The sequence below is a fragment of the Orcinus orca genome, chromosome 3 (genome assembly GCF_937001465.1).
Source record: "Orcinus orca chromosome 3, mOrcOrc1.1, whole genome shotgun sequence".
Lineage (NCBI taxonomy): Eukaryota > Metazoa > Chordata > Mammalia > Artiodactyla > Delphinidae > Orcinus > Orcinus orca.
Genome location: NC_064561.1, coordinates 90474020 through 90487215, shown reverse-complemented (window position 1 = coordinate 90487215; position 13196 = coordinate 90474020). Strand labels below are relative to the sequence as shown.

Here is a 13196-nt window from a genome sequence, read left to right as displayed (position 1 = left end):
AAGATTTTTATTCATTTTATTTTGTTTTAAGTCTGTTCAAGATACCAATTGTACCGTATTCAATAATACACAAGAGAATATCTTTCAAGGCCAAATACCATTAAAAAAATCAACTTTTGCTTGGAAGTTTAAATGGAGTTCTAACAATTGATGTCAATATGAGTTTTTTAAATGTTCTTGGAGTAGCTTCTGTGCACCAAAAGAAATAATGCAGAGGCTACTTTCATTTTCTAAATTAATATTTGATACATTAGCCTTATAAATTCAAAACCCTACTTCTTCCTTAGATGTCTAAATCCAACATACAAATCATATTAAGTCACTTTAATGGAGAGACTACAATGTAATTAAATTTCCTATAGTACAAGAAGTCTTTGCACAATACTGTTGTTAATTTGGGTGATAAAAGTATGGACAGTTAAAATTTTTGTTTTACACTTTTATGTATTTTCTAAATTTTCTGAATAATCACCTCTTACTACATTAAAAATAAAAGATGATTTTTGTTGTTGTTGGAGGGAGTATCTCTAGTGAATAAGAGTGTGGGTTCTGCCATGAGACTTTCTGGATTTTAGTGAGGACTCTCCTACCTAACTGCTAGTAGTTAGTTAACTTTGTACTTTAACTTACTCTTCTGCAGATGGTTGATAAAAAGTACCTGCCTTATGGGATTACTGTGAAGGATTAAACAAAATAATCTATTTAAAGCACTTGGAACAATAACAGTGCCATAATAGTGTATACTCAATAAGTGCTATTATCATTGTTAGCTTTTAAATTTTTAAAAAAATAGAAAGAAATAAATCACACAATATGAATCATTGAGTTCTTTAAGAACTCTTAAAGAATCATTATGACATCAATATAGAAGACAGATAGTCCTTTCATCAACTCTTAATTGTTTCATATTGAAGTCAAGAGTTTAATATGTTTAAATTAACTGGTACATAATAAATGCACAATAAATGTCTCTATTTTTACTGTTAGAAAAATATCCGTCCTCATTGGCATATTAGTGTCTAGGTCAGGTTTAGTGGAAATCCAGTTCAGAATCCAGTCATAGGCTAGCCCGAGTGCTACTTACACACCTTAAACACCATACATTAAAGATTCTGAATATTATATGCAACAGTGCTGTATTCCTATTTGTTCTTCAAAGCTAATTAATCTGATTTTCAGTTCAGTCTGTGTTCCCTAGCTTTCTTGGTACATTTTTAGTCGTATTTTTTGATTCCTTACTTAAGCTAAGCCAGTATCTCTCCAGAACATCTTGCTGCTGACTGAAAAACAATTTTTTTAGATCTCTTGGCATATTCCTAAATTTATGCCTTCTATTCTTGGGCTTAAGACTTTTCCTGTCTTATAACATGTCAGTTTAACATTTACGTATGTTATTTAATATTATAGATGAGAAACAGTAAGAGCAATTCCTCCTGAAATTTAACAGAATTCCCCAAACCCAGAAAAAAAAATTTTTTTTCCCCTAGAAACTCTAAAGGAGAGTCTGCCAAATAAGTGATATTGCTTAAGGATATTTTTGTGGCATTTATTTTATCTAGTGCACATTTTTATTTTTGCATCTGTGTATAGTATCATAATACTAGCTAAAATATATTGAGTACTTTTTTGGTGAGATACTACTGTTCTAAGCCATTTATATTTATTGTTTAATCACTAAAACAACTCTATGGCATAGGCACTATTATTATACCCAAATGAGGCTTAGAATTAAATAACTTGCCCTAGATTTCATAGTCAGAGGCGAAGCTGGAATTTTAGTAGAGTACTAAGTACTCTTAAGTACTAAGCTGCTTTGGAATAGACTGTTACCCTTTGTGATCCAGGCATATAAATTTGTAATTAAAGATAAAGGAAACACAAGGAAGTTTTGTTGATAGAAGGGCACAGGGAAGGGAGACTCTGTTTATATGTGGATATGGCATTTTTCTGAATATCTCTATCTTTTATATTTACTTTTGGAAAACTATGTAATTATTAAAATGAAGGAAAACTTAAAATATTATTCTTAATAAATTAAAAGTAATTTTTCTTCCACCAGCCTTTGAATTCCCAAGGCCAGAGATTAATGAGTAGCTACTTAGTAGATAACAGTTATATTGAAATTGACTTTAAACTTTTATCATTTAAAAATAAAACACAAGAGGGTGCCATGTACCATGTTACTTCTAGTTTTTTAGTCTTTTTATCTTTCTCTTTGTGAAATATAATGCAACAGCAGTTTTATTATTTTTTGGTTGTCCTGGCTAGAACCCCCAAGGCCCATTAATTTGTTTTTCTTAATTTCTTAACTTCAGTTTGTAGATTATTAGTTTTGTATTGACCTGGTCCATGTAACGAATCAGCAGTGTATATCTACCTTGGGCTCTAGATTCTAATTACGTTAAGTAATTCTTGCTAACTCAAAAGAAAATTAATGGAGAGTTTTTTGAAGTGGGTTTTTAAGTTTTCATCCAAACTTAGCATTTGAATGCCTTAAATCTTAAGAATTCTTTCACTAAGTTAAGAACATGTAGTTGTAATGATATTTTGCTTCAGGGCACTTTTTTTAAAAGTATTTACATTTTTCATACTTGGTATTGTTCTGTTTTAAATATTGACAACCTTTTTTCTTTCTAAGTTAGTAAGCAAATCCCAAAAACTTGGACACCACAGTATGTAGTTACCTTGCTTTTATATCAGTGTTTATTAGTAGAATTAGAATTTTCTCTTTCTGTTTTAATTTTGTAATCATATGTTTTGAACAGCCAGGTAAATAGTACTGGCTTTTGTTTAGTTGATGTGTTTTGGGCAGTGTTCAGCACGTTATCTAAATTATTTAACTAAATCTTTAAGATAATCCAGAAAGGTAGATAGTTGTATAACTATTTTATAGTTCTGATATTTGGAGGAGTTAAGTGACGGTTAGGCTCACATAGCTAGGTAGTAGCTAAGGAGGAATTTGAAGTCAGGTCTTTGTGGTTTCCTCACTGCTTTGCTATACTGCCTCTATAGACAGCTCATATTTTTTGCACACCATAGTTCACCAGTGGCACATTCAATGCTACCAAGAAATTTTTTTCTCTGTTTGTCAGATATAGTCTATGTTCAGTGGGTTCCACTGATCCTTCATAAGTAATACATAAGTGAAGGGAAACTATTCAGACAGCATTTTCACCAAGATAGTCATCTTCTGATGGTTAAGAAAGAATGGCTACAGTATATGGGTAATCAAACCAGTGGATCTGGAAAAAGTAAACATGAAAAAATAAAGCCATACTGGAAACTTTATTCTGAATAGTAAGTTTAATAATAATTTTAAATTAAGAAAGACCACCTCGCACCACATACGAAAATTAATTCCAGATAGATTTGGTCCAAACATGAAAAATGAAACCATGAAGCTTTTGTTTTCTTCTGGGAGAATATCTTCCTGACCTTGCTATAGGCAAAAATTTCTTAAATTGGACCAAAAAAAAGATTAACCATAAAGGAAAAAAGCTGATAAGTTGGACTATATTGAAATTTAAAGCTTCTGTTCTTCCGAGAACATTATTAGGAGAATGAAAAGGCAAGTCAGAGTAGGAAGAGACATCTGTAATATGTGTGTATGACAGGACTGTATCTAGCTATGTAAAGAATTTCTATACATCAATAAGAAAAAGACAGGTAATGAGCAGAAGTCTTGAACAGAAAATTAGCAGAAGTCTTGAATAGACATCATGAAAAAGGATATCGAAATGGTGGTCCATCTCTTTAGGCTTCAGGAAATACAAATGAATATCACAATGACAGACCACCACACACCCATAAGAATGACTAAAATTAAAAGATTGACAACATACAGGGCTGACAAGGATGTGGCACTATGGGAACTCCCATATACTATGATTTGGATTGTAAATTTTTTTTTTTTTTAATGGCTGTGCCACACGGCTTGCGGGATCTTAGTTCCCTGAGAGGGATCAAACCCGCACCCCCTACATTGGAAGCGTGGAGTCTTAACCGCTGGACTGCCAAGGAAGTCCCTGGATTGTAAATTTTTATAATTGCTTTGAAAATCTATTGAAAATCACTTTGAAAACCTATCTGCTCCATGGCCTAGTGATTCTACTCTAGGTATACATTCAGTAGATATGTGTATGTATGTTCACTAAAAGACTTATATAAGAATTAGTATCAGTACTAATTGTAATGGCCCCATGCCGGACCCGAATTTCTGTCAACCGGGGAATAGATAAATACATTGTGGTATATTTCTGCAATAGCACACTGTATAACAACAAGAATGAATGAACTGTTATACTAATATTATGTAACAAATAAATAAATCTCACAAACAAATCAATGAATAGAAGAAGCCGCTCATATGGTTCCATACTGTATGATTCCATTTAAATACATGGTTGTCCCTTGGTATGGTAGTTGGTATCTGCTGGGAATTGGTTACAGGACCTGCTATGACTAGAATCCGTGGATGCTCAAGTCCCTTACAGTTGGCCTTCTGTATCTGTGGGTTCCGCATCCCTGGATTCAGCCAACCATGGGTAGTATAGTACTATATTTATTGAAAAAAACTTGTTTCTAAGCATGCGCGCAGCATTGGACCCACACAGCTCAAGCCCAGATTGTTCAAGGGTCAATAGTAGTTCAGAAATAGACAAAATATATCTTTAATGTTAGAAAGCAGGATAGTTACCCTTGATGTTGATAGTTGCCTAATGGAGTATGAGCGGGCTTCTACAGTGCTGGTAATAGTCTAACACCTGAATATTAAGTGCTGGTTACACAGGTATACTTACTTTGTGAAAATTCATTAGGTTGTACATTGTTATGATTTGTGTACTTTTTTTTATTATTGAGGTACACTTGGCTTACAATATTACATTGGTTTCAGGTGTACAACATAGTGATTCACAATTTTTATAGACTATACTCCATTTAAAGTTATTATAAAATATTGGCTATTATAAAATATTGGCTATATTCCCTGTGCTGTATAATATATCCTTGTAGCTTATTAATTTTATACATAGTTGTTTGTACCTCTTAATCCCCTACTCCTATCTTTCCCCTCACCCTTCCCTCTTCCCACTGGTAACCACTAGTTTGTTATCTGTATCTGTGAGTCTGTTTCTGTTTTGTTAATAGTCATTCGTTTGTTTCATTTTTTAGATTCCACATGAAGGTGATAACAGACAGTATTTGTCTTTCTCTCTGACTTATTTCTCTATGCATAATACCCTCCATGTTGTTGGAACTGGCAACATTTCATTCTTTTTCATGGTTGAGTAGTATTCCTCTGTGTGTGTGTGTGTGTGTGTACCACGCCTTTATCCATTCATCTGTTGATGGACACTGAGGTTGCTTCCATATCTTGGCAGCTGTAAATAATGCTGCTATGAAAATTGGGGTACATGCATCTTTTCAAGTTAGTGTTTTTTTTTTTTCTTCAGCTGTATACCCAGGAGTGGAATTGCTGGATGATATGGTAGTTCTGTTTTTAGTTTTTTGAGAAACCTCCATACTGTTTTTCACAGTGGCTGCGCCAATTTACATTCCTATGAACAGTATTGTGTACTTTTCTGTACATATGTTATACTTCAGTAAAAATTTACTGAACGACAGAACTTAAATGGTTTTGTTTCCTGTAACTTGTTTAACTATGAGTTTATAAATGTATTCAGACCACTTCCATATTAGAGATACTGTGTCAAAAATAAATTCATCTTTCTCAATGGGAAAATTTTCTCTTTTGGACTCCTCAAGAAGTCAGTATTTGTTAAATGCTTATTCTTTGTTCAAGCAGCATTATCCCATTCTGTCCTCATAAAAAGAATGTGTTATAAGAAGAAGAAAAGTGAGTCAGAATTAGAAATAGAATGAATAAAGTCATTTCACGGACCATGTCACCAAGACCTTGAGGAGAAATAGATGAAGTTGGGAGTTTGGATAGGTACTCAACAATATATATTTTCTACTTACCACATAATTGAAACAAACTAGGCACTCACTTGAGGATGACCTTTGTATGCCCCACACTTGGTCATCTTAATAACTTGCCTTGTCATAAATGAAACTATGTATAAAACTGTATATTCTTGGTTACTACTGATCTTCTATTTCTCCTAGTCTAAGTCAAGGATCAACAAATTACATCCTGCAGGTCAAATTCAGCCTGCTACCTATTTTTGTAAATAAAGTTTTATTGGAATAGAGCCATGCTCATTTGTTTATGTATTGTCTGTGACTGCTTTTGTGCTATACTGTATGACCCACAAAGCCCAAAATTAAAATCTTTACTCTCCAGCCCTTTGCAGAGAAAGTTTGCCAACCCTTGGTCTAAGACGATGTTGATCATGGTGATATAGTTAAATACATTGTTTCACCTGTCTTATTCATGTACATTGATGCCAGGAAGGAGCCTTGGATTGTGGATCTGTGTAAATTGGCCTCAGATTGGAGTAGTTATAGCAAGAAGCCTGTTGTTTAGATTTTACTCTGTCCGGTAGGATCACCTATGAATACAGTGACCATACATTTCAGTTTGCTTGGAACAGTCCTGGTTTACATCTGTTGTTCCAGGTTATTATTATAGTACAATAACATTGCATACTGTTATTATAATATAATAATTAATAGATGCTCTCTTTTACTTTTAATATCCCCCAGTTCGAATGATAAACTTATGGTCATTCTATCTGTGAAAATTCACTGAGAAGGGTAGTGGATACAGAAATAGTGATAGAATAGTGACAACTATGCAAAGTGGAACTTAAGAGATTAATTTTATTTATTTATTTTATTTTATTTTTTTGTGCTACGCGGGCCTCTCACTGTTGTGGCCTCTCCCGTTGTGGAGCACAGGCTCCGGACGCGCAGGCTCAGTGGCCATGGTTCACGGGCCCAGCCGCTCCGCGGCATGTGGGATCTTCCCGGACCGGGGCACGAACCTGTGTCCCCTGCATCGGCAGGCGGACTCTCAACCACTGCGCCACCAGGGAAGCCCTAAGAGATTAATTTTTGAAAGTTTGTATCAGAGGTCCCCAAGACCATCTCAGTGATTTGCTAGGAATCACAGGACTCAGAAGTTGCTATGTTTATGGTTAGGGTTTATTACAGTGAAAGTATACAGAGTAAAACCATCAAAGGCACATGAAGGGAAGTATGGAGGAAACCAGGTGCAAGCTTCCAGGTGTTGTCCCTTTCTACTGGAGTCACACAAGATGTGCTTAATTCCCCCAGAAGTGATATGTGATGACATGTGCAAAGTGTTCCAAACTAGGCAACTCACCCTAGCCTGGTTTCCAGGATTTTTATTGGGGGTCAGTCACATAGGCCTGTGACACCTCCATGACTGACCTTGGTTACTTAAGCTCCAGAACCTCAGAGAAAAAATACGTTCATTGAAAATCACACTGTTAGCATAAACTGTCTGCTCACACTGGTACAGTGTGGCCCAGGGCCTCAAGCATGCAGAAATACTCTTATCAGACAGAACTTTCCAAGGGCTCAGAGCTCAGTTCCCAGGAACTAGCCAAAGGCTCGTCTGAAAACAGGCCATTTTGGGGAACGTATAGGGGTTGAACAACCCAGGCTTACTGAGTTAACCCTTTCCCACACAAGGTCGTACAAGGTATTTGAACCAGAGTTTGAGTCCAGGTAAGTCAGATTCCAGAGTCTGTGCTCTTTCCATAAGTTTAATTTTTAGTGATCTTTTATACTGATTTGCTAATTAAAAATTATTGGCTATATTAGATGTAGTTGCGACTTGGACTGTGCCCATCTAGCTTGATAGATACTTATGACAAGCTTTCTTTTTTCCTCATATGAAGATAGGGAGCCTGATTTGAGTATTTTCCAGTATTTTTGTAAGTAATGGTGCTAACAATTTTTAGGTCTTAGTAATTTTCAGTGAAGTTTATTTTGTTTATTGTATTTCATTTATTAATGTATTGAAAAATAGTTTAGATGTACAGGCTATAATTATTCCTTTCGCACTTAATACAGTTTTTAATTTAAAAAAGAGAAATGTGATAATAGAGTTAGAAGTTTTACTTCACAATTAAGAATTGTCTGCCTTATAGGTAATAGATTTGAATGAACTTATTCAGTTCTCAAAAGCTTTTAACCTTTTTTTTCTTTTCTTTAGGTATTTGTGGAAACATTAGACAAGTGTTTTGAAAACGTCTGTGAACTGGATTTAATTTTCCATGTAGACAAGGTACAGTTTCTACATTATCAAATTTTCTGAGTTTTTTATCTTAGAAAAAAATGTTAATTTGTCAAAGTAAAAATAGATTTAGTGAATAATACTGTTTTTATTCCTTTATTCAATTCATACGTATATTTACTGTGAGCCAGGCACTGCGCTTAGTGAAGAAGGTTCAGACCATGGCCTTAGAGGAATTCACATCTAGAGGAGGACAGTGGGAATGGAGGAAATTATATTTAAACTGGATTTTTTTAGGGATTAGTAGATATTTCACAGACAGAAAAGGAGAGGATGACTCTACAGACAGAGATATAAAATACATGCTTTTTGTGAGGGGAGGATTTTATATTGATCATGAGGCCTTAAAGTACCTTTAGTGACATGGATTTTGGGCTTCGTTCTGAAGCAATTTAGTTTTTTAAAACAAGTTTCTATTAACATTATCGTTGCTTTGTTTGTTCATTTTTTGCGGGGGCAAGATAATTGTTTTTTTCTGTGTTAAGGATGTTGGATTGGTAGGTGGGAGATTAAAGTCAAGGAAATCAATTAGAAGTCTATTGCAGTAGTCCAGAAAGAAATGAACTAAGGCAGTAGAGTAGGGATGAAAGAAAGTATATAATTGATAGGACTTGATGGCTTATTGAAAGGAGGTGAGAGAAAGGAAGAATGACTGAAATTCTCTAGCCAGTATTACTGGGTATTGGGGATAGGAAATTTACGAGGAAGAGATTCCACTTTTAGTATATATAGATTTTTTTTTTCTCTATAAGTTCATATAATGTAACAGACTGTTTTGAATGGTTAAGCCATTGAATTAAATTGTCTGGAAATAATCTGAAAATTTTGGCAAAAAATTGTGATTTTTAAAAATCAGCTTTATTGAAGTGTAATTTACACACATGAAAATTCAGTGGCTTTAAGCATACATTTGCCTAAGTTTTGGCACGTGCATTTAGTTATGTAACCAGTACCACAATCAAGATACAGCACAAGGAATGCATTATATTATTTGTGAACATCAAAAGAATACATTTACTATTAGCTCGTCCTTTAGATCATATTTCTCATTTACTAAATGATTTAATTTCATATATTGACTCATTTTGGATATAGAACTTAAACTTGATATTTTTAAGAGAATTATTTTAGTTTTCTACTGCTTTTCTCTATTATCTGTCTTATGCTATTTGCACTTACAAAGACTCCTGTTATTTTTAGGCATTAAGGTTCACAATATTCTAAAATATGTTTTGATACATGGTTAAAATGTTTAAAATTCTATTTTTAAAATGACTGCTCAAAGATCACTAGCTTACATGTTGCATCTAGCAATTTTTTGAGAAAATTGAAGATTCTATTGTAAAATATTGTAGCAAGAGTAAAGTTGTCACATTTGTAGCAGAGAATAAAAGTTTTCCTTAATAGGAAAATTAAGCTCTACATATATACAACTTCCATACATGATACACAGTGTTTTTAAAACTTCTATTTTATGTAAATATATGTTCATTTTAGAAAAATCAGAAAATATAAATAAGAGGAGAATAAATAGCCGCTATCTCAATTTCAGAGATTGCCTAGTATTAAAAGATAAACTGAGGCACACTAAAAATTTTAAGAGTTTATTTGAGTAAAAATTGATTCAAATTGGTCAGCACCAAACCGGAAGTGGTTAGGAATATTCCGCTGACAGGAGCTAGGGGAAAGACGTTTATAGAGAAGAGGCAGAAGCAAAGCAAGGGAATTATCTGATTGGCTATTGCTTAAGCACCTGTATTATTTGGGAAAGCCAAGGTGGCTGTTTGTGATTGGTTGCTCTTAGGTGTTGATTTCTTAACCTTGAGGCATTTTAGGCTGAGGTTGTGCTTTGCTTATGTATTAGAGCCGCCTCAGTCTAATTGCCTCCTTTTTTTTTTTTTTTTTTCAGTATGTGGGCCTCTCACTGCTGTGGCCTCTCCTGTTGCGGAGCACAGGCTCCGGACATGCAGGCTCAACGGCCATGGCTCACGGGCCTAGCCGCTCCGCAGCATGTGGGATCTTCCCGGACCGGGGCACGAACCCGTGTCCCCTGCATCGGCAGGTGGACTCGCAACCACTGCGCCACCAGGGAAGCCCTAGCCTCCTTTTTTTAATTAACACTAGTGTTAACATTTTAGAGTATGTGTAGTTCTAGACTTTTTTGTACAAATGAGTACTGAAACAAATATGTCTTTAAAAAAATCAAAAATAGGATCACATATGTAGTCTGTATAGCCTGTTCATTTCACACAACAGTGTATCACTGTTTTGAAACCTGCCAGAATTAGCTGGCCTAAACTCTTGTTTTAATTTTTTTTCAATGCAATGAGAAAAAAGCTTCAGTATAACAAGAGTTAGAGACCAGTAAAATAGACATTTCCTGTCCCTGTACTCTCTGTCTAAAACAGTGCTAGTCTTGTTTTCAGCCCTTCTATGAAAGTAGGCTTGTTTTCAACTTTCAAGCAGCCCTGGACCTTCCAACAGTCAGAGATCTCCTAAATAGCTCAACTCATTTCTTCCTAGGAGCAAATACAGAGTTTTGTACACAATCCTCTGTGTGCTGTTATACTACACTTGGATAGAGGGAAGGAGGAAGTTGTAAAGAATACCCCTTTTGTTATCAGTCAGGATGGGCTAGTTTATGCTGCAGTAACAACATCAGAGTATTTCTAATTTACACAGTATGTTTATCATGTCCCACATGCTGTCAGTCTGGAATCCATGGTGACAAAGCTGCCGGTATCTGGAAAATCATCAGTTTTTATGTCAGAGAGAAAAGAGTTTTCATGGGTAAATTTATCTGCTTTTCAAACTATCACACATGATAGTTTTGCCAAATGTTTGGCCACTACAAGCATGGATCACTAACTTTCTAGCCTCCGATATAATTTCCATGTGGCCTACTGCCCAACCCCTAAGTCAATGTCTTTTCCTTTATTGTGATTGTTATCAGTTTCTCATTACAAACCTTCAAGTACTAATTTGTGTATCAGTCACATAATCTAATATTTATAGTCACCCTGAAGTAGTGGAACAGCACCCCCTGCCCAAAATTGATTTGGATGTAGAGACTGAAGATACCACATGTACACCAAGAGGATCTGATCTGAAAAGGTTTATCGTTCACATAATAAGCTTTTGGGGGGAAAACAAGGAACAGCGACTATCTTGGGGTTTTATGTGGTTAGGGGGTAGGGCTGGGTTGAGGGTTTCCACATGCAGGCCAGGCAGGTCTTATGTAATTTAAACTTCCCGCCAGTGCAAAGGAAGGAGCACCTGGACTTTATCAGTTTGCCCACATGTGGGCAGAAGAGGAAGGGAGAACAGTGGGATTTGAAAGCTGTCAGCAGGCAGGCATCAAAAATGGAGTCAGACTCTTTATTACAGCTAAGTTATGCTGTGGTAATAACACCTAAAATATGAGTAACTTGGTTTATTTCTTATACTGCATGGCCACTGTGGGTTTGCTGGGAAGGTCTGCTTATTTGCGCAACTGTGTTACCTGCCCATTTCCTGAACACTGTGGCTTTAATTGGGCAGCCCCAGGTTGTCACCACTACTGCAGCACAGCATCAAATCCCAGGGCAAAGATGAAAGAGCTAAAGATTTATAAAGAGCTTGGTTTGGAGCATGTATGACATGTATGGACAGCTATAAAAGTGCTCTGTCTACTCCTCCCTGCATTCCCCCCATCCCCCAGAAGATCAGGCTAAGGGAGATCTGATTGGAGGCCTCAGTGTCTTTCCTACCCTCCAGGCCAGGAGAATGAAGAATTAAGAGAGAGTGGAGAGGTTTCCTCTAGCCCAGTCCCTCTTAAGGAGTTTGATAGCCTATCCTTAAACCACAGGACACAGAGTGAGAATCTCCTTTTCCTTTCACCACCTGAAGAAATCTAACCATTAAGAGTATCTCAGCAACCACACCTAGGTACCAGTGAGCCGACAGAGAAAAAAGAATGCCATCTCAACAGAGAGACGAGGAACAGGCTGAACAATCAGAACATATGCTCCGTGAAAAAGAACTACCACAGGAGATCAGTGAACACTTGAAATTTTAAAATGGTAAAAAGTGCTTAAGGAGATGCAATTCGAAAAGGTCTTCCTGGGGCTTAAAAATGTGTTTTCAAACTATAGAGTTTAAAGAAGAGAATGGTCACAGTTGAGGCTTGAATTACAGATAGAAGATGAATGCAGGAAATAATCTCAAAGCATATAATTGAAAGATTAAGAGATAGAAAACATGAAGGAAAAGGTAAGAGAATATGAAGTATTTAGCATGCATTATAAAAGTATTTTGAAGCTGTTATCCACCTGGGGGAAAGGAGAGTAGGGAATAACAGAGCATTTAGTAGGAAAACAAGGCATCTCAGTGGTAGAAAGACTTGATATTTTACAAATAAGAATAAAGTCATATTTGATTAAAAGAGCAAGGAAAGAGATAGTTTTCATTAATAAAAATTATAAACAGTAGAATCTCTGATTTAAAAGGGGGAAATAATATAAATAAAATCTGATCAAGACAACCAACTTTGGGGGAAAGGAAAATTATTTAAAATAAATGTATTATTCAGTATAGTAAGTGTGAATTGAATGAAACAATCCATTAAAAGTTAGAGATGGTGCGTTTAAAAAGGTACAGCTTTGGGGCTTCCCTGGTGGCGCAGTGGTTGAGAGTCCACCTGCCAATGCAGGGGACATGGGTTCGTGCCCCGGTCCGGGAGGATCCTACATGCTGCAGAGTGGCTGGGCCCGTGAGCCATGGCCGCTGAGCCTGCGCGTCCGGAGCCTGTGCTCCGCAACGGGAGAGGCCACAACAGTGAGAGGCCTGCATACCGCAAAAAAAAAAAAAAAAAAGTACAGCTTATATAGGAAAGACAGGATAAATTCTAGAGTATTTCCCTTTATTAACCAGTTTCCATAACATTTGGTTCCCTAGCAGTCACCAGAAGTGATCATTGAATTTCTTT

General features: G+C 35.9%; 1 protein-coding gene across 8 annotated transcripts in view; it reads left to right on the top strand.

Moving 5' to 3' along the window:
• Nucleotides 1–13196, top strand: part of AP3S1 (adaptor related protein complex 3 subunit sigma 1) — a 138380-nt gene that overhangs the window by 35745 nt on the left and 89439 nt on the right. For 7 of the 8 annotated variants that reach the window (XM_049707645.1, XM_049707647.1, XM_049707648.1 and 4 more), the window contains one exon: nt 8150–8221. In XM_049707645.1, the coding sequence (XP_049563602.1) occupies nt 8150–8221 (72 nt within the window). Of the gene's footprint in view, nt 1–8149; nt 8222–10139; nt 12964–13196 lie in introns of those variants that run through there. The other variant, XM_049707644.1, reaches the window with a different exon arrangement.